General features: G+C 40.9%; 4 protein-coding genes across 4 annotated transcripts; 3 read left to right on the top strand and 1 right to left on the bottom strand.

The window, feature by feature from the left end:
- The first annotated feature begins 877 nt into the window (after nucleotides 1-877).
- Nucleotides 878-6,546, top strand: LOC138598351 (TNFAIP3-interacting protein 1). Its single transcript, XM_069670129.1, has 7 exons — nucleotides 878-1,091; nucleotides 3,729-3,879; nucleotides 4,317-4,460; nucleotides 4,606-4,722; nucleotides 4,821-5,051; nucleotides 5,305-5,430; nucleotides 5,854-6,546. Exons 1-7 carry the CDS (start codon nucleotides 949-951, stop codon nucleotides 6,079-6,081), a joined length of 1,140 nt encoding a protein of 379 aa, XP_069526230.1. The 5' UTR covers nucleotides 878-948; the 3' UTR covers nucleotides 6,082-6,546.
- A 4,001-nt stretch (nucleotides 6,547-10,547) lies between these two features.
- On the top strand, nucleotides 10,548-12,131 carry LOC138598714 (L-threonyl-[L-threonyl-carrier protein] 4-chlorinase). The gene is made up of 6 exons (XM_069670546.1): nucleotides 10,548-10,735; nucleotides 10,832-11,075; nucleotides 11,157-11,248; nucleotides 11,388-11,527; nucleotides 11,614-11,718; nucleotides 11,816-12,131. Exons 1-6 carry the CDS (start codon nucleotides 10,606-10,608, stop codon nucleotides 11,900-11,902), a joined length of 798 nt encoding a protein of 265 aa, XP_069526647.1. The 5' UTR covers nucleotides 10,548-10,605; the 3' UTR covers nucleotides 11,903-12,131.
- Nucleotides 12,132-13,303: 1,172 nt separating this feature from the next.
- On the bottom strand, nucleotides 13,304-15,167 carry LOC138598340 (glutamine amidotransferase-like class 1 domain-containing protein 3, mitochondrial). Its single transcript, XM_069670118.1, has 5 exons — nucleotides 14,713-15,167; nucleotides 14,300-14,412; nucleotides 14,002-14,173; nucleotides 13,714-13,915; nucleotides 13,304-13,627 (listed from the first exon to the last, which is right to left on the bottom strand). Exons 2-5 carry the CDS (start codon nucleotides 14,405-14,407, stop codon nucleotides 13,435-13,437), a joined length of 675 nt encoding a protein of 224 aa, XP_069526219.1. The 5' UTR covers nucleotides 14,408-14,412; nucleotides 14,713-15,167; the 3' UTR covers nucleotides 13,304-13,434.
- A 348-nt stretch (nucleotides 15,168-15,515) lies between these two features.
- On the top strand, nucleotides 15,516-19,568 carry LOC138598590 (uncharacterized). The gene is made up of 9 exons (XM_069670395.1): nucleotides 15,516-15,570; nucleotides 16,119-16,232; nucleotides 16,332-18,005; nucleotides 18,088-18,187; nucleotides 18,277-18,425; nucleotides 18,532-18,644; nucleotides 18,738-18,827; nucleotides 18,917-19,039; nucleotides 19,126-19,568. The coding sequence occupies exons 1-9, from the start codon at nucleotides 15,516-15,518 to the stop codon at nucleotides 19,333-19,335; spliced, it is 2,628 nt and encodes an 875-aa protein (XP_069526496.1). The 3' UTR covers nucleotides 19,336-19,568.
- The last annotated feature ends 6,701 nt before the right edge of the window (nucleotides 19,569-26,269 follow it).

Here is a 26,269-nt window from a genome sequence, read left to right as displayed (position 1 = left end):
AAAAGCCAGCTTTTGAATATCATTCATATTATATATATATTATATATTTTATTTTTTTTTATTTTTCTTCAAACTCAATAAATAGATTCATACTTAGTAAGATACTTGGATATCTTAGCTACAGCTCTTCTTCTTGCCAGACAAATTCTCCTCCACAGGCTGTCTTGAATCTCTGGAGTCGGTGGAGGAGAAGGTTTTGTAAACGAGTTAGGCAAATTAATTCTCTTAGTGTTAATAAAAGACAGCTTAGCCTGACTAAGAGGAACATAATTAACAAAAATCCTTTAATTTACTTGATTGTCCCTCGAACGTGTGGTTTAGTCATTAACCTGCTGCAGCCCACTTCCCTCAATCCCAGTAATGAGCTCACTGGTGAATGCAATCAGCCTGACCCTATCATTATTTGTCATGAATAAATGTATGTGTTAGCATCATTATCAATTACATATCATGCAATGTATAATCGTGCAGAGATTATGCATATCTATTCAGCTCGCCCGGTATTAAATCGCTGTTTGAAATACAACAGCTTGGCTAACAGGTACCACACAGACATAAACACATTAGCACACACAAATTAGCATAAGCACATTAGCACAGACACTCATTGTTCTCATTGAGTGGAATTTCCCAAATTCTCCCAATGATGTAAAACCAAACAACCTTTGAACTGGGTAAACATTCTGTACTGTACAATCTGACTGTGTTAAAAAGTCCACCACAGGGGGACGGACCCTCTTTAGCACAGAGCTGAAACAGTTAGTGTCACTTCCTATTCCTATCATGCGGCTCTTGGTCTCGGCTACTTCCTCTTTTGCTACGTATCAATACCGACGACACTATTTACTTTCCACCACATGCTCAGCCGACACTTTAGGAAGAGAAACCTCACCCTGCGTGTGGCTGTGTTTTAATTTTCTTTCAGACTTTATGACGGTTTGATCGGCCATGGATGGAGACGTGCTGTCCTTGTCATCTTTCTCCTCGCTGTCATCCTCATCGGCAGCAGGGACGCAGAAAGATACTTCACCGAAGAGAACCAGCAGCTTCTCTGAGGGCCAACAGGAACACCAACCAGCTGAAGCATTATGGTACGTATGGTATGTTCCACATTTCTACATATGGGTGGACACAAAAACAGGAACATGTAAGAGTACAATGTGTTCCTTCAATATGAGATAAGATAATATTGAACTCCAGATTACTCCAAAGTTACATCCAAAAAACGAGTAATACAAAATAATTGAACTATAAGATATGCAAATTAAATGCAAGAAAAGACAATGAATAATAAAATGATAATAGTACAATAGTGTATGTTGTTTGAGAATAATCTAACATTGGTATTTCTTATCACTAATCTGAAAAGCTGAGATAGTTTAAAGTGGAATTTCTGTTCGGTGAGAGGAGGAATTAAAAGTAACTGCGGAGTTCCCCATGAGGTCATAAACATGTAGGCTTTAGCTCAAATGACACAACACTGAGTCGCCCCTGGGTTGTACAAGTGCTGTTAAAGTGCATCAGTTACATAATGTCAAGCCGTGAGTCTGAACTCTTTTTGTATTTACTCTGTTTATGAGACTAATAGTCACGTTTCTTAATGTGGGCATCCTACACAAACCATCGGTCTGCCACACTCGACAAATCTAGACCCGTATTTGTCCGAGTCGCCACCAGCAAGAAGGAAAGATATTATCTCCCTCTTTATCATATGCCACAGCAGTTAATTACCATATTGCTGTGGGAAGCAGTGGCATTTTGGTGTCCTTCCAAGACAGCGTACGATTGAAAACTTTGTGAAAGTGGGTCACGCAGTTTGTATCGGCTGTCAGAGCAGCAGAAAGAGAAAAGGCTGAGGATGAGGGAGACATGAAGCATGGTGCTGTGCTCCCAAGAGGATGGCTGAGGACACTGTGCTTGACCTGCCAAGACAGCGTATTGGACATGGGCATGTTAGCATTTCGTGCTCCTACTGGCCGCTAAAATTAGGCTCCATTTCATTTGTTTCAGCTTCTGCCTTCATCCCACACAGAACCAACAGTTCTGTGTGGATGAGTCAGTCATTAGCGGCCATAAACAGCCTTCACTAAAGCTCTCTCCTGCCTTGTTGAACCCAGAGGAAAGCCAGATGGCACAGAGGGTACATTCAGACAGATATTATGACTCTGAGTAAACTTTTCTATTATATAAAAAACCCAGTTTGATAACTTGATGAGGTCGTGAGGGTTTCAAACAAACCGCAATGTATCTTTTGAAAATGGCAATCTTGTTAGTGGAGACCATGACCTTGCTCCAGAATAATATCTCTTCTGAAAATGTCACCGACTCAGACAAAAGGCTTTTGTTTTAAGCTTGACAACTAAACTGTTTTATACAGAGACTTTGAGAAAGTTTTAATGAATCTGTTCAACTTTTGGGACAATATTTTTGCGTAGATTTAAAAAAGAGGATTGATGCCACTCTCATGTCGGCCTACCAACACATTTAAAGCTCTCTTAAACATTTTGTAACTCTGAAAACTAGTTGTGTTTTTATTAATGTTGGTGCCACTGTAAGGTTGCCGGGCAGTCAGGGAAACTTCCAGAAATCACTGCTCCTGCCCAAGAAATAGCCCCTCACATAATCCAGGGGAAAAACTCCAACTTGCTTGGGGGGGGGGGGGTTGTGTGGGTTTTTTTTGGTAATTCAATCTGTTTGGTTTTGTGTTTCCTTTGGAAAAAGTCAGCTCTTCCCTTTTTCTTGTTTTTATGCTTAGCTAAGCTAACCTATGTGACAGCAGCTGACATGAGAGTTGGGTATCAATCCTTTCATTTAAATCTTAGTAAGACGAGGAAATTCCTATCTCATATTTTGGTAAATGTTATGTGTATTTAACATCAGTATCATGTCAGGAATATTAAACAAACACAAAAAAAAAAATCCATAAACGTCATTTTGGTATGAAAATAAGCCTGCATCTTCCGTTTGCACTGCCTTGACCCAACAGTACAATTCTGTGAAATCGTGTAACAGTGGTTTTCACACAGCGGGACACTGGACGTAAGTGGATGAAAGCATGTGTTTGCGGGGGAGTTTAGCCTTCAGGGGAATGAGAGGTGATCGCAGATTGTGACTCTTTATAGTACTTAGCTTTCTGAGGTTACATCGGCTCTACGCTGTGTTTGTGTGTTGAGGCCCTGGGGGCTACATGCCGAGTATGTGTGTTTTTCAATGAGCAGGTTCCCCCTGGGCTTTAGAGCTCTGCTGCCTCTCTGGCAGCGATTCCTTTCAGGCTGCCGGAGAGGAAGCTGGTTTTACTAATTAATCATCGCAAATATTTTTCTTCCCTCCAAGTGGTCCGACCGAAATCAACATTTTCTGGGATCATCACCCACATTGTTTCCAGAGGCTATCGATATGCTAATACATCTGATAGTAAACAGAGACTCTGATTGGCCAGGACTCGAGATGCTGTGTGTGTGTGTGTATGTGTGTGTGAGTCTGAGTCTTGAGTGCATAATGTGACTGTGCATGCATGTGTGTGCGTGGGTGTGCATAATAGCTGGGATTCGATTCTGTGTAAGTGCACTCTGTGTGAGTGGGTGTTCAAAAGTACTCTGACATTCTTTTGTGCGGACATGCTTTTGCTTATTAATGGAAATCCTCTACAAATGTTCTTCATCATGACTTTATTTATGGCACGTATATGCTCGTGTGTAACCTGTATCTGTGTGTGTGTGTGTGTGTAGGCCTGAGGAGGTGGGTCCCGTGGGTGACAGGCTGCTGTCCACAGAGGAGCAGGTGACTTTGATCACAGAGAGTATGACTGTCACCTCCACCGACCAGGAGAAACTGCTGCTGCTCAACAAGAACACTGAGCTCCGCAGAGTCAACAAAGAGGTAAAAGAATCACCTGTAACTGGTGCGGATTCTCTGCAGGTCCACATTCGTGCTGCTGATGTTGCCGACATTCAGCTCTCTCTGAAAACCAGAGGAGGAGTGTGGGGGCGTTTGTGTAAAAGCTGCTGCTAAGCTGTGAAAAATCATCATAAAAGTTGCATTTTTTTACAATTATTCAGTCTTCGTTTCTTTATTTTAATTAGAAGCTGCTCAATAAAAAGAGACAGAGACAATGATTCTCTCAGCTGATATAGGCGGTGATGTTAAGAGAGTGAAATATCTCACATCTAACCTGATTTCACTTCCTGAATCCCACATTGCTTTGGCAACAGACAAAACAGAAATAGAACAGCAACGATGACATAAGTGAAGCTATCGATGGCTGTGGTAGAGACTGTGGTAGTGATGGTGACGGTGATGATGATGGTGTGTTACAGCTGATGAAGCTGAACGAGGACTGGGACCAGGTGTACCGCAGCACCACGCTGAGTCTGCAGCACCGGCTGGAGGCTCTGGAGCTGGAGAACGCCGCCATCAAACAGCTCAACAACAGACTGCTGCTCAAAGTGGAGCACCAACAGGTAGACGTGAAACATTGCTTGTATGTGGGAGGCATAAATATACACAGATAATTGTACAGCCCAGAAAGTAGGCGTAGATACAGGGGAATTCCTAAAGTGTGGGTTTTTTTGTGTGAGAGGTTAACTGCTGTGTTTGGCTGCGCAGAGTGCAAAGGAGTACTATGAGCAGGCGTTGATGCAGGAGCTGAAGAAGAACCAGGAGCTGCAGGAGTACGTCAGGCTGCTGGAGAACAGGATGCATCATGCAGACAAAGACAAACAGGTATCACACCTTTCAGTGCGTCTAAACCATAAGTTATTTTTATATCTGTCAGTATTCTAAGATGAAGACTCATCACTTTGTCTCATGTCTGTCTAAAGGGCAGCTCCAGCGCTGTGGTACATCGTCATGTGTCCTGCCCCAAAGGTGTTCCTCCAGGAGGTCCTGCTCATGTCCCTGTATACAACCCCTCATTCTTCCAAGCGTCCTCCAGCCACGAGGCGAGGCATCAGGGAAACAGTCAGAGCAGCAGCACCCCACCAGGAGCACCGGGAGAGTCCCAGCAAGAAGTGCAGGATCTAAAAGAGCAGCTGGAGGCACTGAGATGTCAGGTGGGCTGCTCTCTTCAGCACAGCATCAAAAAAATGTTCCCATTTCTGATGTGAAGAGCGCACAACTGATGATAACTCACTGTTGCCAGGGGAAGATTTGCTCAGTGCCTCACACAGGATTAAGCGGTGAACGACTCCACCAAGTGGTGGCTCAGAGCCGCTCTGTTATTTGCTCTTAGTAATAAAAATGTGTGGATCAAAAGATATGGCTCTGATATTGGCTCTCTGCCTCACTGATGTGTTATGTCAGCAGACCCAGATTTATGAAGCAGAGTATGAGACGGAGCACAACGACCACAAACACACGCAGCAAGAGAACCGCAGGCTGAGGAAGAAGAGGGAGGAGATGCGCCAACAGGTGGCACTACTGCAGGAGCAGGTAGTGTTTGAAACACATGCACACACATACAGAAATACACACTCACATTCATACCAAAGCATATATTATGTAACACATATTGACTGATCTTGGGCAAAAGCCAACAAAGAATTGATGTGACTTCAAAGCCACGTTAGATTGGTTAAATGTGGAAACATGCAGTGCTGAAGCAGTTTAAACATTCCTTCAGCACAGCAGGGATGTTTTATAATTCCCATTTAATCATAGGAATTATAAAAAAAACATCTCAGAGACCTTGTTGACATCTTTCCCAGCCCCACATCTCCTCCAAGGGTTTAAAATAACCTGTTTTGACATCTTAGGGGGAAGCTGCTCCCTGAATCCAAAAGATATGTTTGTAACTGGAATCTCATGGTTTGTTTTTGCCCGATTTCTCTGCCTGTCGCTCTGACATCGCTGCAGCTCAAGGTCTACGAGGATGACTTCCGACGGGAGCGGTCTGACAAACAGATTCTGCAGCGGCTGTTGTTGAAGAAAACGCCTCCAAACAAGGATCCTGTGCTGGTCCACCGCTGCAATAACGAGCAGCAGCCACCAGGGGGAGACAAGAGGACACAGAGCGGGGAGAAAAGGAAACAGCACCACCCACTCTGCCCCAAGCACGGAAACGGGGACAAAGAGTCAGACTGAGGGGTCGGAGGGAAAATATGATCTTGAACTTCGTGATGAGTGTCCTGGTTTCTGGTAAAACAAATGTCATTAAATGTGTCAGAAACTCTCATGAATTTCACAGGAGAAGCAGCATAGCATCATTACAGAGGCGCTCCAGTGTATCTAAACAAGTTGAATTACAGTCTACATTCATGTCTTACTAACTGACAGCACTTTTGTGTAATAAAAAACATGTAGGTAAAGTTAACTGAACGAGTCTAACATGAACAAATCAGGGGTTACATCCAGCGTGTGCTCTTACATTGTCGAGTACAGAGAGGTTGTAGATTATAGTATACAGTGCTTTTCTGTATATTACTGAACAAAAATAGTTGCCACTTTTGTACTAATATATATTAAATATGTTATAATATCTATTCTTAATACATAAACAACTAGTAAACTGCTTTCCTAGGAATTTATTTTTGTGATAAACCTAACTTAATATGAATACTCAAAATATTATAATAAAAAATAAATGACTGAATTAAGTTTGTGGATTATTATTACCTGTTTAAAGTAATAATCTCAAAGATTGTCTTTTAAATAAATGTCTCTATCTATTGCTGAATGAGGTAACACAATGGTGATTGAGCCTATGGCCCACTGATGAAAGCCTTTGCATTTGCAGAATTAAGGACGGGGTGTCTGGTGAGACATTCGCAGAAAAAAAATCACAAGCTGCGCCCAGTTAGTGACACGTTTTCCATCAGCCAGCAGTGGTTGGTCTGCCAGAGAGGGTAGACGGAGCTAAGCGGCAGCTTTTCTCAAGTGTTGCTAGTAAAGATCGATGACTACAGATACAACTTCAAAAATAAGTGAAAATCCAAAGAAAAACAAACAATTTGACGCTCAGATGAAGTCAAACAGTCTAAAAAGGAAAGCGACCGTCAGCGAGGAAAATCAAGAGTTACAACCGGAGCCGACCGTGGACGTCACACATGTTACACTGTTTGGATTTCTGGAAAGTGTGCGCCTACAATTACTGTTTATCGCCATAGGTGCCGCCAAAGAGAACAAAACTGAGATCTTGATTACCACTTTAAGTTTCTTGGGGACAAGCGGCCCACATTTATCAGCTTATTTCTGATTGTTATATTATTTGTCTTAAGAGGTGCATTTTTCTGAAGTCTATAAGTTTTTTATGTCTCAGATGTTTAGGCTCATTAAAATCGCAGACGAGACAATAAAGCCATTTAAGTGTGTTTGCAATGACAGCACAAAGTCAGCATATCGGCAGGTGTCCCCGCAGCAGAGCAGCTGTTGAGGAGCAGACGTCTCCTCTGGATCGTGCTGCTGAGTTAATGTTTCATCTGACACTGAAGGAAGCTGAAAGCTTTCCTGCTGCTGTTTCCTGGTCACTGGTCCATGTCTGAAGCCACTGACGCATGACATCACACAACAGAGGTGGTCAGCGGATGATCAGTTGTTTCCCTCTGAAAGTGATTTTCCCAGCATCCTTTGAGATTTCCTGAAAGCGCCCATGACCTATCTTTTTTAGAGGTCATGACATGACGTGTAAAACAGCTCAGTCATGAATTAACTTGTTTCTTGTTAAGTTCATTTAATCATTGATTTATTGATTAATCCTAAGCTCACAGAGTGAAAGAGAATGACATCATGTGTCAACACCCGACCCAGATAGTAAAAAAGTTAATGAGTGGACTCTGCTCTTTGTTGACCACACGGCATCAATCTGCTTCAAATTGTTTTTTACAATCAGGTCAGAAGGAAATTGACAACCTGTTCAGTGCTCAGCATCTTCCTGCTTATATGTGATATTGAAAATAAAGGCATCGAATAAACGAGTAGTTTAGTTTATTAGTTTCACACAAGAGTAAAGATGATACATGTGTGTGGATGTGTAGAAACCTGTAAATGGCTTATATTACAACCACACCCAGAAGTCATAAAAAAGGTCAAACAAACCACCAAAACAACCTAAATAACATTTTTATATATATTTGTGCAACATTTGAGTTAAAAAAGAGGGAGAACGGAAAGAAACGAGGGAATGCAGCCGTACAAAGAGATGACAAATAATTTAAGAGGTCATCACTGTTCCAAATGTTCTGACAACAGAGAACGTGTTTTGTACATAGACACAAAAGGTTTGATTAAATGAACTCCCCGGTATTTGACTGACAACTGACCAAAAGATGTTATTTATTTATTTATTTTTTATTTTATTTATATAGCACCTTTAAAAACAGAATGTTTACAAAGTGCTTTGACAGACAAAGCAAAGGCAGGAACTCAGGAGGATAACGGAATACAAAACAGACAAACAATGAGGCCAAACCGAGGGTATTCAAAAGAAGAAAAACAGTACCAGAGGCATTTCGAGCAATAAGCAATGCAAATTAAGAGAAAAATAAATGAAATAATTAAATAAAAATAAAAGCAATGAAAGACCATAAAAGGTTATAATAAATAAATAAATAAATAAAAAGACGACATCACATCCGAGGAAGAGATATAAAAAATAAAGAAATAAAGAAAAAAAGGGTTGGGATCCATAAAATGAAAGAGGTAAATAAATAAATTAAGAAGTAGAAAAATAAGTAAAATGTGTTTTACACTGTGAATATTTAGCAAACAATCTAAAACAATCAGGTAAATTTGTGTCATTAAATCACAATTTAAAGACAAATGTGCAGATTTGAACAATGTTGAAAATAGTCAACGACTGCAATTTGAGAAAGAGAGGAGCACTTGGTGCAACAGAGTTGGAAAAAGGAGCTAATCTAATGTGTTTTTGCAGCCGTGATAGTCTTTGGAGATAAGTTGGAAAGGTACTTGCCCATACAGTATTACAGTATTATAAATGTGGATAAATTAAACTAATATAATGTTGAGAGAGAGATTTAGTGACCCTTTTTGCAGACAAAACCAACCTGTTTTTTGAGGTACTGACTTTTGTAGAATTGCACTTTTTTTAGTCAGCCAAAGAAAATGTTGATTATGCTGTGGGACCTTAATTTACTTTTAAAACTATTCATGCAGAATGACACAAACAAAATTTTATTCATTTATAGAATTTATAGAATAGAACAAAAAAGAATAAAAGTATTTTCAATATCAGTTAACAAAAAACAAAAAAATAACTGGCTTAAAAGCCCATTAATGTCAAAATACGCCATTAGGATTTTACTTTGTTCACACACTCCTGCACAAACTCAAAGATCACACACACACAATATGAAATCAGCCTTTGTCCTGTGATCCGTCATCGTTCCTGCTCACCTGGAGTTCCTGACAAGGAACAGAAAAGTTGAATATAAGGTGGTGATGACGGGGAAACTCTGACAGACAGAATAACGAGTACCTGTGAAATATAATCACGTCACTCTTATCAGTCTTTGGTAATAAAATACTGCACCTAAAAAAGCCTCTATGTCTCTACGTCACAGAGTCTCTGTTTCCTGATGGTAAAAGATTACGTTAGCCTGTAAATGTACACACAAGCCCTGCACACAGCTCCTAAACAAAAAGGTCTCATGTGACTCAGTCTTTAGTGTCCATGAATGCCTCACGACACCTGCACAACAAAACGTTTGCATCAGAGTTTCCCAATCACAGTCAGAGTGCCACCCACCTTGTGTTTTCTTAGGTAATCGTACGCTTAATTGTAAGACCATAAAGGAGGTGGGATTTCCAGAAGGTTCTCCGTGTTGTATATAATCTCTGCCTCAGAGGAGCTGCGGTATCCAGAGCTCAGACTCACAGAGAAGACTGAACAGCACACAGGTACGGAGACAATATAATACTCGCTGCAATGGGTCTTTTAACTACTGACAGGTGTAGTTACTCTGCAGGTGTAGATTTTATATGAAAAAATTACAGAAATAATAAGAAAACGTGAGATTTTAAACAATGCAAACCTTTTTTTTTTGAAATTCTGCTCAGGTGTTAATGCAACGATTTTCAATAATCAATCTTTAATAATCAATTCTGAAAGGAAAACTTTTAATTTACATGCCTTTAACAATGTGATATTTAATTCTCTTTAAAGTAAATGATGAATGCAGGGGTTTAACAGCTGTTTTAAGTATGATGCGTTCATCACTGCAGGTGGAGTAGGGGTATTTCACAGCATCGTGAAGGTTAAAGGACAGTTATGAGTCTTCGCCTGCTCCACTATATTGAGAGCAATGCTCTGTTCCTGATCTGTCTCAGTCAGCAGATCTTATATCTTTACAAAGAGACTCTTAACATGGACACTATGCTGGTTCACACAGGCACATAGGTGTAGCTTCAGGGTTATATTTATCTAATAGGGCGAGCAGAACAAGGTGGAGCTCAGTGCATCCTAAATAAATGTGGTTGGGTGTTTTTCCCATCAGGGCAGGGCAAGTCTGCGAAAACGTGATGGAAAGCACAATCATGGACAGAATAAATATCACGTTCTCTCTCTCTCTCTGTCCTCCTCCAGCACCATAAACAGTTCCTGCCTTATACATTTCTGAAGCAGAAGGCCTGAGGCACCAGCAGCGAATAGAGATGACTACATCCACGGCTAAACTGCAGGAGATCTACAACCAGCAGGGCTTCCTCTCAGCGCTGCCTGTGTTGAGTGAGACCGAGCTGAGGGAGGCCAGGCGGGCCTTTTCTGAGCTGGAGGGAGAATATGGTAAGTAACAGCCTGTAGTTGTAGGAGAAACTGCACATGAGTAAGATTACGTATTTACCATTTAACTGGACCTGTAATGTGTTTGCATGTCTACAGGTGAAGAGTACACCCAGTACAGTCTCCACAATGTGCACCTTCAGTATCCGTGGGTGAGGGATCTGACCAAACACCCTCAAATCCTGCGAGTGCTCGAAGCCGTCCTGGGCCCAGATGTGATCCTGCTGGACTCCCGCTTCATCTGTAAATACCCCGCACTCAAACCTGACATCCAGGGGCTGAAAGATGAGGGAGACACAAAGCCTGATGGACTTCCATATGTGGCCTGGCATCAGGATATGAGGTAGATTTACATCCTGGGGAAAGAAAAAGCAGATGTTTTGTGTGCTTTGTTTTTGTCTGACTGTAATACATTTGTTGGCAGGTATTGGGGGATTGCTGGTGGGCCTGTCCTGTCTGTGTGGCTCGCTTTAGACGACTCAGTGAAGGAGAATGGCGCACTTCAGGTCATCCCAGGTAACATGGCAGCTCATTTATGCTTATAATGCAAGTGACTTTAGACACTGTCCTGGGTCATACCTCATCAAATTGTATAAAGGTCTTTCATTTATTGAAAGAAACAATTAAAAACCTGTTTCATCTTTGTACTCTCCAGGTAGCCACTGCGCCGGCATGTTGCCCCATCACCAGGCCGTCCGCCCTGGAAACATGCTGACAGTCAACCAGGAGATCCCCGAGGAGCTGGTGCAGGCTGCTGAAGCTGTGTTATGCCCTCTTTTAGCCGGACAGATGTCTGTGAGTGTGATTGTTTGTCTTTAAAAATGATGATGATGATGAATAAAACTGATACAGGGTGAATTAAATAGGTTGTATTTTAATAGGTTCATGATGGCTTCCTCGTCCATGCCAGCGATGCCAACACATCCCAGAGGAGGCGCTGTGGGTTTGTCATCCGTTATGTTCCCACCTGTGCATATCCCATACAGGTGAGACTAACATGAATATGATCCTTTATTCTGTGTGGGTAACAATTCCTCAGTCTCACTGTGTGTTGACTTTCTTTCTTTCTTTCTGTCGCTTTAGGATCCTGACCGTCCCAGGAAGTTCCATGCGACAGAGTTGGCATGTGGAACGGATCAGTTCAATCATTTCTCCAACAAAACCACATGAATTCTACCGTCATTTGTTTTCTTCTTTTAGCACATTTAATAATATATTTTATACTTAGACCTAAATGTGTATTCTTCATGTAAAATATAAACTTAGATGGGAGTAGATTTCTGGGGTGTAGCAACTACTGTATTGTTTAAAAGTAAAACTTCTCAGCTGTGAATATGTGATAACTTAAAAACATTTTCTTTACTGTTTTCAATGACATTGTTTTGTTCTTTTAACTGCTTTGAAATAAATGGTCATAATAACCCAGCACTGGCCTGTCAGTCATTCTGAGTAACTAGTTTGTTACATTTTGCACAATATTATCAGCTCTAATGACGGAAAATACAATATATAATATTATATATAAGTAGTGATAAAGGATCCAAAAGTGTGAGTGAGACAGAAAACACAGAAATCTGTCAAATGTCTACCTTTAAAAGTTAGTTTAGTGACAGATGTGACTCATGAGGTGTATTAGAATAATGATTTAGCAAACTGTCATGAATGCAGAATAAACTCAATTAATGTGTTATTTCTTATCCAAATCACTGTTCAACTATAAGTTTGTTATTTTGCATATTTAATGGGGGAAAAAAGTTTTTCCAAATGTAGCACCATGCACTCTTTGTATGAGATTCAGAAATTAAATATACTGTTGAATATGTAAAAGACTATGTTTGAGGCTACACACATAAAGAAGCAGCAGTGAGTTTATGTGTGACACTTCATGCTTTAAACATTTTTGATACCTTTTATTTTGTTTAATATTATTCATAATACTATATCTATATCTATAATATTTAGGACAAAGTGGGCCTTTCTGTGTGGCGTTTGCATGTGCTTCCCGGGTACTCCAGCTTCCTCCCACAGTCCAAAGACATGCTCGTTAGCTTCACTGGCGACTTTAAATTGCCCGTAGATGTGAGTGTGTCTCTATGTGTCAGCCCTGTGATTGGCTGGCGATCAGTCCAGGGTGTACCCCGCCTCTCACCCAATGACAGCTGGGATAGGCTCCAGCCCCCCGTGACCCTGAACAGTATAAGCGGTATAGATAATGGATGGATGATTGAGTTATTCAAACTTTACTAGCAAAGCACCAAAAGGAGGAACAGTGGTGTTCAAAAGTTAAATATTACATCACTAAAGTCATTGTGGGTAAAAAATTGTATTGCCCCTTAACACGCCGGTCCTTCTTGGCTGACATACAGGTAGAGGTTGCATGGACCTCTGCTTGAATAAAGTCTTTAATCTCGTGTAACAAACATCTTCATTTCTTCCACGTGAGGAACAAACACAATATACAATCTACATGAGTGTATGAGAGGTTTTCTTACACTGTTCATGTTGTGGATTTTTGTGGATTTTCATAGTTTTTGTCAATAAATTCAAAATACAAAATTGAAATTTCTTAGAGTAACTTTTATTGAGAATGTCAGAACAACACATTACAGTATACTGCATCAATCAAACGCTCAGATAAGTGCAGTAACTTGACATGAAACACCACGCCATTGTGAATAAATACAAACACCAGTATGTAATTCTTAAGCCAGTTTGAGGGTCTCTTTCACCATGACTCCGATTCCATCAAAAACTTTATGAAAGGGAGCGTTGCACATGAAGGCAGAGGTGGTGACCAGCTTATTCTTCACATCGACGTGTGCTTTATCCACATCTGTGTTGACGTGCTTGCAGCCCATCTCCTTCATTGCTCCTGCTGTCTGCGCGTACGGCCACCTACAGACAAACAGAGTAAAGTTAGAGCTGTAGACAGAGATATTTAAACCTAAAGATATTTGATGGTGAGAAACTGTTTCACACACTTTTCACACTCTTTGTCCTGCCCCACAGTGAGCTCACAGCCCGGCAGGATCTTGGCAGCGAGGATGGGGGAGATGCAGCACATGCCCAGCGGCTTCCCGGCTTTGTGGAAATCCTTGATGATCTTTTCTAGATGCGCCTGGATGGTGCAGTCTTTATTCTTCACTGCCCAGTCGCTCAGGTTCTTAGCCACGCCAAAGCCCCCTGAAGAAGAACACGCAGGTTCATTTATAATATCCCCAAAATCTTTCAATGTGTGCGTCTTTTATCTGTGTCTAGGTGAGTCTAACCTGGGATGATGACAGCATCAAAAGCTGAAACATCCAACTTGGCCAGATCAGTCACGTCCCCTCTGGCGATGCGCGCACTCTCCTGCAGGATGTTTCTTTTCTCCTCTGTAGGTTTGCCCTCACAGTGATTTACGACATGCATCTGATCTGCGTTTGGAGCGAACATCTGCACCTGGAATACAAGAAGCAAAATGTCAGACCTTTCAATTGTATTAAGCAAAGGATTATCGGAATCACTTTGTAAACATGGATGGAAATGACTACACTGTAATAACTTTATTTCTCTTCTTGCTCTTACTTTTGCTTCAGCCCGACTCAGATGGACGAGGACAGCAGAGGCCTCGTGGATCTCTGTGCCGTCATAGACTCCACAGCCTGAGAGAATAACTGCAACACGCTTCACCATTGTTCCTATGAAACACACACATAAAGCACATCTGTTTAGATTATCTAAACTACACAACTTCTCTTTGACTTGACATCATAAAATGTCTCTCCTCTACTTTATGTAAACAGCACTGATCCTGCGCCACCTGTTTACATATAATGTTACAGAGCCAGGTGACAGGGGAGAACTGGGAGTGATGCTACTGCCAGGTAACTCTGCTTACATCAAGAACAGTTTCCTCACTCAACATCATAAGATTATTGTCTAAAAACAGAGAAAGTTTTGTGTTAGTTTAGAAGTAAGGACACGCAGAAAGATCTTACCTGGTATCTGTAGTTGTCCTGGCTTTACGCTGTGTGATAGAGCTGTTCAGCAGAGGTGTGATGACTGCACTCCGAAGCTTAACTTTTATAGCCTGCCTGCCTCCTGTGTCTCCTCCCTCAACCTGCTGACACCTTACACCTTAGTTACCAGAAACACTGCTGAAATAAAATGCTGAATCATTCCTCTCAGTAACTTAGTACTTCCTCAATAAAAAGAGATACTTTTTATTTAGGTAGCATTTTAATTGGAAAAATAATTTGTTTTACTGACTGCATTTATATGTTCATATTTCTAAATGTGTCGATGGACAAAGATCGTTGACTTCATTTCTGACTTCACAAAATAAATACACAATAAAATACGCTAAATAGTGCTTTAGTTAGACTATGATAGTAATTTATGTCACATCCTTAATTGCACTTAAAAGCCTACAGTTGTAAGGAAAACAATTCGTATAAAAGCTTTAAAAATCACCGGGTCTGTATTATTTGACTTGCAGGATACTGGATTCAGATAACACACGAAATGATGACGATATTAGCGAACTAGAAGACGTTGATTTTTGGCGTAAATTGTTTAAAATATTACTGTACATGTGTATTTCATGGCTATTTATGCATTTTAATAAGAAATTATACAAACTACTTCCCTGTTATCCCACTTTTTTTAGACAAAAGACTTGCGGAAACATTTTTGCAGCAGGTTTTTTCCCAGTGAGGTGCGGCTCCTCCTACGTGATGACATCACGCGCAGCTGTATAAAGTGCAGGCTCACGTCTCCAGTTGGCTCATCCACTCGTGCCATGGCGCAGCTCCACTCGCTGCATGTGTCTGTGGGCATACTGAGCATCTCTGGCGGTAAGCTTTTATTTTCATACGTCTGTTAGTTTTTTTGTAGCATCTGCCGCAGGTTTAGCTAACAAGTTTCACAAGCTTTTTGCAGCCGTCTTATCATTTGCATACTTATTATTATTTATTTCAATACGCGATACCTAGCATCCTGCTGTACCTTTGAATTAAAATTAAAAAACCACGTTATAAAAGTTTGGAAAAAGGCCTACTAAAAAACTTAAACGAGTAGCCGTCCCCTTAAATCTAAAATCATTATGCTAAAAATAAAGTATAAATATTTGGTATGTAATTCATTTTGAGTAAGTTTTAAGTTGTCGAAACTAAAACGAGGAGGTAAAACATTTAATAACAGTCTTCTGCTGCTATAAGAAAAAACTTTTCTTAAAATGTAAATGGAATATGTTATTACACACACATTTGCTATTGAGGGGGCAAAAACACAATCATTTAACATCAAAAATTAAAAAACCAACACTTAACAAAGTCCCTATGGTTCTTGTTTGTTTGTTTACCAGCAGGTGGCTCTAGATAAAGGATTTTTTTCTGATTTACAGGTTCTCTTCTGCTTTTGGTGAATAACTATGCCAGCTCACCTGAAAAAGACTTCATCCCCCATACTGCACTGGGGATTCTGCTCCTCTTTATTGCAGCTCTCTTAGCCTATGCAGGTAAATGGAGTTTATTACAAGTGTTGATCAAAGTATAGGTTGATTAATATAAGTATTTAAACATCACAACTATGTCCCTCTTCTGTTTTTGTCTCTCAGGAATCTGTCGCAGTCTCTCCCACGCCCGCCTGTTTTCCTCTCTCTGTCTGACCGTCTCTGCCCTGTGGTGCGGTTCAGGTCTGGTTTACATCCTCGTGGGTCAGGGGGTGCTGCAGCCCGCGGAGCTGAGATTCTCTCTGGTCCCGGGTCTGGCAGCATTTACCTTAGCCCTGCTCATCATAGGCAGCGCAGCGGTCATAGCAAAAAAAGCAGTTCTGTTTCTCATAGCTGTTGGCATTAGCTTAGCATGTGCACATCAGATCGCAGGTTTGTCAGCTGCAGGTTTCGGTCAGTCTGCCACAGCTGCAAACTACCTCCTCGTCTGTTTAGTTGGAATGTACTTTGGTTTTGGGCGTCTGCTGTCCACTGTGACTCGTGGTAAGGTGGAGGCTGCAGGTACAAGTCTGAAAAGAAAACCTGATTTGGAAACAGAGCAGATTAAAGGGTGTCCTCATCTTGTATCAGTAGGTCTGGTGATGAACTTGCTGTCCGCCTCTGTGTTAGCCTGTCCTCTGTTAGGTGTCGTCCCTCGCCTCTCCGTCGGTCACGTCCCCTGGCTGTGGACGGCCGGAGTCTTCCAGCTTGTTGTGTGTGTCCTCTTCTACCGAGCCATGGACACACTAGCCGCCACTTTTTACGGCTTCACTGCCCTGCTGAAGTTTGCAGAGGGCTACAGCGCTCTCCTTTCATTCTACTCAATCCAGCCTGCCTCCCCTGTTCCCTTTCCTGTCGTCTTCGCCGTGCTGTTCTCCATCCTGGCTCTGTTCAGCTGTCAGAAGAGCATCCTGGAGGGGCTCTACCAGTTATTCTTCGCAGCTTACTGTATTGCCATCGCATCTCAGCCTCAAGGCTTCTTCCAAGGAGGTACACAGGGTGTACAGGGAGCTATATTTGTAAGCTCTGCTGTAATGCTTTTAATCACCACATTCAATATGGCCTCCACTACAAAGATTCCCACGGGGCAGGGCTACTTCAATGCTTTAGTAACCCGGATCCAGGGTGTCACCCTCAGAGCAGATAAAGAGCTACATGAACCCCACCTGGGCTACTCCAAGTATGCAGATGCAGAGGTGTTAGGCCACGCCTGCAGCGTTCTGGCTGCTTTTGCAGTGACAGCCTCAGTGGGTGACAGAAACCCTCTGTCTGTGCTGGTTCTCCCCTGGGTGGTGGTGTCTGGAGGGGCGCTCCAGCTGCTCAGCGGCTCAGTAGCTTTTTCTCGAGGTAAAACATTTGAGAGCACAGTTTTTATCCTCTACGGGGTGATGTGGACAGTGTGGGGGCTGACACGATACGGCGGCCTGTACGGCGAAACCAGGAGCTTTCATGTGGCTGTCGGCATCATCAGCTTCATGCTGTTTAACTGTTTAGTGACAGCTGCTGCGTTGTTTCTAAATGTCGCCTGGTTTGCTTACGCCCTCACCTTCCAGCTCATCCTTATCAGCTTCCTGCTGGATGCAGTCGGTGCTCTGCCTTATGGTTACGACATAGGAGTCACCATCATATTTGGTCTTGTCAGTTTTTACTGCTTCCTGGCACACATTTTCAACAGCACCTTCCAGAGCCCGCAGATCCCCTTAGGAAAGCCGTTAGTTAGGCTCAGCGGAGTTGGAGGAGGAGCAGATTTCTGTCCACATGTGCCAGCCCGCAAGGCCTCGTCTGTCAGGCAGATTGCAGGTGAGGATCTGTCAAAGAAATCATAAACACAGCTGTTTACCTATTTGATCTTAGTGCTATATTTCTTCTTCTTTATCTGCAGAAATCATGAAAAATGGCGGCATATGTGGAATGCCGACTGACACCGTCTATGTCCTGGTGGCAGCTTGCAACAGACCCGATGCTGTCGTCAAAGCTTACAAGTGAGTTTCCATTGTAATATGTGTTCCCTCATCTGCATCCATTCATCTATTAAAACTCACGACTCTCTTATTGCTGTGTTTAAATTCAGGGTGAAGAAGCAGGCGCAGGACCGACCCATGTCCCTGTGGATCTCCTCCATCAAGCAGCTAGAGCCGGTGCGACACCTGCTGAGCCCTCTGCTGCTGGACTTCATGGAGGCTGCGTGGCCCTCCTCCATTAGCATGGTGATACCAAGAGGTAGGAGGACATTTGTGGATCTGTATTTGTTTAACATTCTTTTGTATGCCTCTTGTTGCATGCTGGAGGTTTCATGACTATTATATTTGTTTCTTGTCTTACTCAGGCCCGTGGATGGACACCTTTGGTTTAGGAGATGCTGCCAAACACATCGGGACGCCACAAAGCATTGCTATCAGAAACCCAGACTGTTCTGTAGCCACACACCTCATTAATCTGGTAATGCTGTTAAGAATTAATCACTATCTGTTTTAGGATTAGTGAAACTAGTCACTGGGCTCTTTGTTAAATACAACAACCTTGCGCTTGCAGGTGGGGCCCATCGCTGTGACTTCAGCCAACCCGACAGGTGAGGCAGACACCACCCACCACAACCAAGTTTACGCCAAGCTGGGAGACAAGGTGAGGACAGTGTTTCAGTGTTTTTAAACACAAGAGGAACTGTGTGTTTATGTTCTTTAGTTCACTACGGGTGCATTTTCCTTAATTAGGTGGATGGAGTGTTGTGTGATGGACCCTCCCCAGAGAACATTGCATCCACTGTGGTTGACTGCACAAAGATTGAAACAGGGCACATTGGTTTCTTCAGAGTGGGTCTCATTCCAAAGTCTAAGGTAAAAAAATGTATTCCCATTTATCCTAAACAGTTTCAGTTTAGTGAATGCTTTCACTAATACCTGCTTTCCTTGTGTTTTTGAAGGTTCTTCAAATCTTCGAGGAGGTTCAGAAGCGACACTCACAGGGGCAGACAAATCCCGCCTTCGAATACGATGTGTACCTGCCAGAGAGACGAAGTGACACAAGTTTAGAAGAGGGCGACACAGCAGCAGAGTCAGGAAGAGGAACTGGAAGATCAACACCTTCCACAGTTTCACCTGAGCAAAGCCCAGTTCTCAGAGAGGGCTCATAATGTCAATGCACTGCTTCCAAATGCAGATGTACACACATAGCTCACATGAATGGACATGTTGTTTTGGAGGCCTCAGAGGTCACAGCAAACGGGGACAGACTCACATGCTGTTCATGTCTTAGTGTTTTATTGTAAACTTTGTATTGTTATAAAATCTAATGCACACAGACATTAATGCACTAATGCAAATCAAATGTAAAACCACGAACTGAATGCATTTAATTTATTTTTGTACTCTGTAAAATATAACATTTATTCATATTTTCTGTATTTTGTGTGGAATTTGTATTTGTATACATGAATGTGCTGTATATACTTTTCTTGATAAAATAAACATTAAATTATTTCTATAAACAGCTACACTTATTCATACCATACTGTTTTAATATATTATTTATTTATGGTATTTATTTTACTCCAATAAGAAAGTTATAATGTTTTCATACTCAATCAGATGGATAAGATGCACAAAAAACAATGCAGCATAAAGTATATATTACTAGGAATAATACACCCACGGCAATGATGTGGGAAAAATAATAATGGATAAAGAAGAGTTGGAAAATAATGTGCATTATTTACGAGGCAATCTTTCTCAACAAAATTCAAATGAGTATTATCTACGTTCCGAATTCGCACCCCAGTTAGGACGATGTGGGCCTTTCTGTGTGGAGTCTGCATGTTCTCCCCGTGCGTCCGGGTACTCGGGCTTCCTCCCACGGTCCAAAGACATGCTCGTTAGGTTCATTGGTGAATCTAAATTGCCCGTAGGTGTGAGTGTGAGCATGAAAGGTTGTTTGTCTCTATGTGTCAGCCCTGTGATTGACTGGTGAACAGTCCAGGGTGTACCCCACCTCTCGCTCAATGACAGCTGGGATGGGCTCCAGCCCCCCTGTGACCCTGAGGATAAGGTGGATGGATGGATGTAGTTAATGTTTGAAATCCAGTAACGTATTCTAAAACCCCAACACACCCAAAATCCAAAAGTGTTTATTCATGTCTCATAGTTAGACGTCTTCTCATCAGGAGCGTGTTCAGACTGTGTTGCTTTCAGAGCTCAGTTGCTCTCCTTTTAACTTTGTTGCATGTTTTATTAACAATTACTCTGTGAATAATGCTAAAAGGTCTTAGAGTTATAATTAGCTATCTTATTAGCCAGTGAAAAACACCTGTGTGGGTGTGCAGGGCTTTAAAAATAGAAACCCTGATATTTCATTTCATGAAACCACAAAGGTTATACATTGGTTTTCATGTTTGTCTCTACTGCTCTGTTTTTAGTAAATGTGCAAAAGTAAAGTCATCAATAACAATAGAATCACTGGAAAGTTTAACGTCAGTTGACCTGGCACTCAGATGTCCATAATTTGTGAAGCTGCTGCGTCTCACAAGCTGTACAAAAATCACAACAATGGGCACAGACATGAAGATATTCTTCATGTGGATAAGGAGTACACTTCTTGATAGGTAAGGTCAATAAGGTTTCCTTAACAGCCTCAAAGCAGCCTGTAACTGTGCAACTGTATAATTTATCTGAAGCTCAGATTCATGTTTTATGACTACTTAGCAACATTAGGTACCAAAATTAGCTCCTGTTTAAATGGGGTACTATAAGGAAATATCCCATAAGCAAAAACTTTTTCATTTTACACCTGATTACTGCTTTAACACAAACTTGAACTTAACTTTGAAGCCCATAGTCCTAAATTCTGGAAATCTATTTAGTGGTTGTTTATTTCATTTTCAAGATTGAAGGTAAATGCTGGTGAGGTTTTTTGTTTTTTTCTTTGTAGTACATTGTCGAGTATGACATTGCAAGGGTCAATATGGAAGTCAGGATTAGGTGTGACATGCAAAGACACAGAAAACAGGGAAGTTTCTTCACATGGAGGAGGATAATTACCATTAATCTGAAGTGCAACGAGAAGAAATACCCAAAACGGAAACCTAAAAGTGTTTCTTATTTCCTTCTGTGAACAAATGAAAGGTTTACGGTTAATCATTTTTAAGATCTGTTTTTCTGGAAATGCTTCCTGACTCTAAAAATAAAGAATTACTAATCACTTTGTTTGCTCAGTAAATAAACAATAACCAGGAACCAGACTGAGGAACAGTACAGGTCAGGGTTTGTCTTTCAGGAATGTAATCATTATTTCCTCTCTTTGGAAGCAATTAAGTCTGTCTGTAATCACAGGGACTAACCACCTTTTGGTGAAAAGACGTCCATCCAGGACCTCAGACTTTGACCTCTGACCACACGGATTTTGGCAGACAGTTTTCATTTTATGTGGACACGCACGTATAAGTATCTCTGTGTGTGCTGATTGTAAGGAAGTGCATCAGAAAATACCACTGGCTTATATAATAGGGTTAATAAATAACTGTTGACATTTCCTTACAGCCCTGTTTGTGTTTTTGACACTTTTCCACTTAGCTTGAATGCTTCCTGATGATAAGTTAGTTAGTAAGTGTGCCATTTATTCTGATAATATAGGGAAGGTGTTTGGAGGGGTTTTCCAGTTCAGAAAAATCATTAACTAGTGCTCTGACTGCACTTCCAAGGAAAATCAGTCAAGGACACCACCTTCTATTGAAGTGCAGGTCTGTCTGTCTTGTCATTAAAAATGAAGTCATGGAATTTTCTTCCTCCTCGAATGACTCGGAGAGATGGAGCACAGAAACGTGTTGAGCTGTAGTCTCAACTTTCCGAAAGTGTTTTCTTCTGCAGAAGATATTTCCTTTGTCACATTTCAACTGACGTCTCTTGATTGTCACTGTACGTTTATGAAACAATATGGAAGGATTTTCCAGAGGATAAAGTTGCTCAGCTTTGTTAGCGAACCACTCGAGCTCACACAATACAGCGGAGAAAAAAGGAGATGTATGTAATATAACCTTCAGCAACATTACCCTAAATAACCCCACCTCTTCCAGAAAAAGACTAAGAAGCTTATTGTTCAAATTACAAGAAAGACTATTTATAGAATTCCCATCTTTACAACATCACAACACTTGAGTATGCGTCCAAAACAGCATGAATAATCAGACGCACTCACTTGAACCCCTCTTTGGAGTCCCAGCATTTCATCTAAACCTTGACTTGTCAAGGCATCACTTAACCCTAAGTTAGTCCTGTTACACTGACACTGATATACATATATTTTAAATCGGTTTTATTCATGTGTTATGCTAATCAGCTTTTATGAAGCTTTTTTCTTATGTTGTAAGTCAAGGCTTAGATCAAGTGTGGTGATCCCAAAGTGGGGTTAAAGTTGGTGCGTCTCATTATTCACGCTCTTTTGGACGCATACTCATACATTTAGCTAAAAGTCAGCTGTGCCTCAGAACAGCTGAGATATATTTCCTTTGTTGTTACTGTACGTTCGTGAAACAATATGTAAGGATTTTCCAGAGGATAACGTTGCTCAGCTTTGTTAGCAAACCAGCCACCAAGTACACAACTCAGCAGACAAATGAGGACATGCATGTAATACAACCTTCAGCACCATTACCCGAAACAACCCCGCCTCTTCCAGAAAAAGACCTGAAAAGTGACAACCTGATTAGCATAACATGAATTAAACCTGATTTAAAATCTATGTCAGCGTTATTATTGTCAATGTAACAGGACTATTTTTTTTGGGTTAGGATTAGCATGTTAACGGCAAACATTGCCATATTAGTGTTGTGAGCATGAAGCCTAGCATGGTAGTGTTAGCGCTTAGCTCAAAGCACGTGCTTCTGTGCTCCACTACAGCTTCAGAGCTGCTTGTATAGATTTATTTTGAAATAAAGGTTTTCTATCTATCAGGCTACGTCTTGCTTATGTGCATCCAAGAATGGCACATTTTAATCATTATCATGCATTTATATTAATAGGTCTTTCTTGGTCATATTTCAAGAAGGAATATTTAAAGGATATTCAACAACACTCGTGATGTCTGAGGAAAATGCACACATTTTATGACTATTATCTTTTTTGGAGAAGAAATTTACATTCCCTTTTCGAAGTGACTGAAGTGATTGTTATAGTATGTTCATGAAACAGCATGTGAGGATTTTCCAGAGGATAAAGTTGCTCAGCTTTGTCAGCAAACCACCCACAAAGTTTACAAAACTCAGCTGACAAATAAGGAGGTGCATGTTATATAACCTGCAGCATCATTTCCCCTAAAAAACACACCTTTTCCAGGAAAGTCTGAAAAATTGAGCGTCTGTAACAAAGAGTTACTATTGTTTAGAATTTCCACCCACACATCAGAGCAACCCTTTGAAAACTTTGAAATCGACACTCTTTTAGGATTGCATCATATCAGAACCCTGTCTTAACAATGGAAAGAGCACAAGGAAGGAATTTAAAATATGGTCAGGGTGTCGGTCGGTTAACCACGTAACTTTTTCCAAAAATACTACAAAACCAATGACAACCTGAGCTGAACGTTATTGTAAAGACCTAGAAAACAAGATGGGGAACTAACCATCACTATGTAGGCATTGTTTTGTGCAGGTTAGTACAATGACAATAGCCTTTAGCTCTTAGCACTGCTGTGCTAAAGTACAGCTTTACAGAGCCTTAAGTTAGGCTGTTGATTATAAAAAAAAGCTTTATATTAAGGTCCTTGTAATAAGCGTTAGTTAATAGATAATAAGACCCTTATAAGTCCTTTTAAGATGCTTAATATTAAATATATGACTATATAAGTGTTACTGATAGTATCATAATCATGTTTATTATAAGTTTTATATAAAAGATTTACAAACTCATTCATTGCGTCTCACTTAACTATTATGCCATTGTTAAGCCTTTACTAATTTCACAGTTGCTTTATTAAGATTAATACACACTTTACTATGCAGTAATTAGCAAATAACTGTGCGCTTATTGACAGTTAATTATGCTTTTTGCAGCTACTGGATCTAAAGCGAGAACAGAGCCTTATTAAGGTTAATGAATCCCTTATTATGCACTTAGTAACAGTTTATATTTTTTTTGCAAGGACCTTAATGTAAAGTGTTACCGCATGTTAAAAGACCCTTCAATATATTTCATTTGAGCACAGAAACATGAGACAACATCAGGTATGATTCATTTCCCAATATTTATTTAGCACAAGAATACATAGTGATCTTTAATACATACAGTAAAAGCAGATATCTGCCACATCCTTCAAATGGAAAAAAGAAAGAAATTCAGAATATACAGTATTAGTTAAATATATAAATACATATTCATATAATAATTAAGCATATGCAGTAATTTAATGAAGATATTTAGATATTCTCTAACCTAAACATCAAAGTTTTACAGAGAAACAAATGGTTATTTTATTGTAACATCCACAGTTTTACACATTTACAACCACCAACATCTTTATTTCTTCCTTATATTGTACATAAAGTGACCCTGTGATTGTTGAATGTAAATGGGGGGAGCTAAAGAATCATAACATAGTGGCTTTCACTCTGTCAAAGATCTGTTGGACTTTTACTGCAGGGACACAGCCCTCCCTCACGATGGTGATGGTCCCTGTGAAAAGAGTGTGTGAAAACAAGCTTCAGTTAGATGTTACCGTTTAAAACACACAACAAAGACAGAATGTAATGTGAACATTGTTGCATTTTACCTTCATCAATCTTCAGGCAGTTGACCACGGTGGAAGCAACAACCTCGTTTGAGTTCCCGTCACACAGGACGCCTTGGATCTTGTGTCCCAGTCGACTGTGGCAAAAAAGGGAGCATGAGACACATCAGATGAAAAACACACTGAGATTAGATCGTAAAAAGATCATCAACAGTCAGATCATTCTGCAGCAACACAAGTAGGTTATAAATCTCTCCTAAATAAAGCATGTCGCGGTTCGCTTGGTTAGTAGTTGAAGGTACAAAGTTCTATAAAGAAGCACTTACTTAATGACCATGCTGTGGTGGGTGCTGTCTGGCTCTCCGCTGGGATTGGCCGAGGTTATAGCGAGGGGTCCAGTGATGTCACACAGGTGTCCAGTCACTGTGTGGTCAGGGACGCGGATCATGATGCTGTCCTTGGTGCCGACACGGTCATAAGCTGGTCCCACTCCTAGACGAATTAGAAGAGGAATTAAAAGGTGAGCTACATACAGAAGGTTTATATTTATTTAGAATCAGATGAGATAGTTGTATATTAAAGTAATGCTATGAAGAGTTTACCCAGTCTGAAGAGCCAGTCTCCTTTGCTGACGATGCAGCTGATGCCTCCTGGATACACGTTCCTCATAAACTCCCACAGCAGAGGACTGAAAGGAGGCTTGGCTGCCACCAGCTGCTCCACGTTAGAGATGCAAATACAGATGGGCTTCTCTGCTGGTCGGTCCTGTGTGAATTCACCAATAACAGATTGACAATATGTTCAAATTAGATTTAATGATCTCTCTTTAAAACTCTTTAGACTTTAAAATATATAATTCTTACCTTAATGTTGTAGATCTTCTCTATAGCTTGGGGATTCTTGCAGGAGGCAGCCAGTGCATACACAGTGTCTGTGGGAATACCACACACTCCTCCTTCCTCCAGGAGCCCAGCGATCTTCAGGAGACCGCTGGTGAGTCGAGATTTAGCCACAGGACAGGGGAGCTCTGGGGCCGACTCCTTCTTCATATCCTCCTGAGACAGGCAACAAAGGGTGTGTTATTTTTATGAAATGGCAAGAATATAATATAGAATAATAGAATTGGAAGAGGAGAAAAAAGGAGTCTCTTAATTGGTTACCTTTATTAAGGCAGGGCCCATAGGCAGCAGTCTCTGTGAGAAGATGCTGTTCACCAGTGACGCCAGAGCTCCATATATACAAATTGTTGAAAGTAGTGCAAGCATGGCCACTGTGAACAAAATGTTGTCATGTTGTTATGTGTCAATAACTAGATGGATGTTTAAGGTACTAGAAAAATTGTGTTCAGAGTAATC

The sequence above is a fragment of the Semicossyphus pulcher genome, unplaced genomic scaffold (assembly GCF_022749685.1).
Source record: "Semicossyphus pulcher isolate SPU_LCO1_2020_fin unplaced genomic scaffold, fSemPul1.0.p SCAF_2, whole genome shotgun sequence".
Taxonomy (NCBI): Eukaryota; Metazoa; Chordata; class Actinopteri; order Labriformes; family Labridae; genus Semicossyphus; species Semicossyphus pulcher.
The sequence above is the reverse complement of the archived record's forward strand: the minus strand, read 5'-3'. Positions and strand labels throughout refer to the sequence as shown.

Excerpts from the sequence above, each read along its gene's own strand:
- LOC138598590 (XM_069670395.1), top strand. The coding sequence starts at position 15,516 with ATGGCGCAGCTCCACTCGCTGCATGTGTCTGTGGGCATACTGAGCATC. Across the intron at positions 16,233-16,331 it reads AGCTCTCTTAGCCTATGCAG|GAATCTGTCGCAGTCTCTCC; the intron begins GTAAATGGAGTT and ends TTTGTCTCTCAG. Across the intron at positions 18,828-18,916 it reads ACGCCAAGCTGGGAGACAAG|GTGGATGGAGTGTTGTGTGA; the intron begins GTGAGGACAGTG and ends TTCCTTAATTAG.
- LOC138598340 (XM_069670118.1), bottom strand. The coding sequence starts at position 14,407 with ATGGTGAAGCGTGTTGCAGTTATTCTCTCAGGCTGTGGAGTCTATGAC. Across the intron at positions 13,916-14,001 it reads TGATGCTGTCATCATCCCAG|GGGGCTTTGGCGTGGCTAAG; the intron begins GTTAGACTCACC and ends GTTCTTCTTCAG. Across the intron at positions 13,628-13,713 it reads CAGGACAAAGAGTGTGAAAA|GTGGCCGTACGCGCAGACAG; the intron begins GTGTGTGAAACA and ends GTTTGTCTGTAG.
- LOC138598714 (XM_069670546.1), top strand. The coding sequence starts at position 10,606 with ATGACTACATCCACGGCTAAACTGCAGGAGATCTACAACCAGCAGGGC. Across the intron at positions 10,736-10,831 it reads TGAGCTGGAGGGAGAATATG|GTGAAGAGTACACCCAGTAC; the intron begins GTAAGTAACAGC and ends GCATGTCTACAG. Across the intron at positions 11,719-11,815 it reads CCTGTGCATATCCCATACAG|GATCCTGACCGTCCCAGGAA; the intron begins GTGAGACTAACA and ends CTGTCGCTTTAG.
- LOC138598351 (XM_069670129.1), top strand. The coding sequence starts at position 949 with ATGGATGGAGACGTGCTGTCCTTGTCATCTTTCTCCTCGCTGTCATCC. Across the intron at positions 3,880-4,316 it reads TCCGCAGAGTCAACAAAGAG|CTGATGAAGCTGAACGAGGA; the intron begins GTAAAAGAATCA and ends GGTGTGTTACAG. Across the intron at positions 4,723-4,820 it reads ATGCAGACAAAGACAAACAG|GGCAGCTCCAGCGCTGTGGT; the intron begins GTATCACACCTT and ends GTCTGTCTAAAG.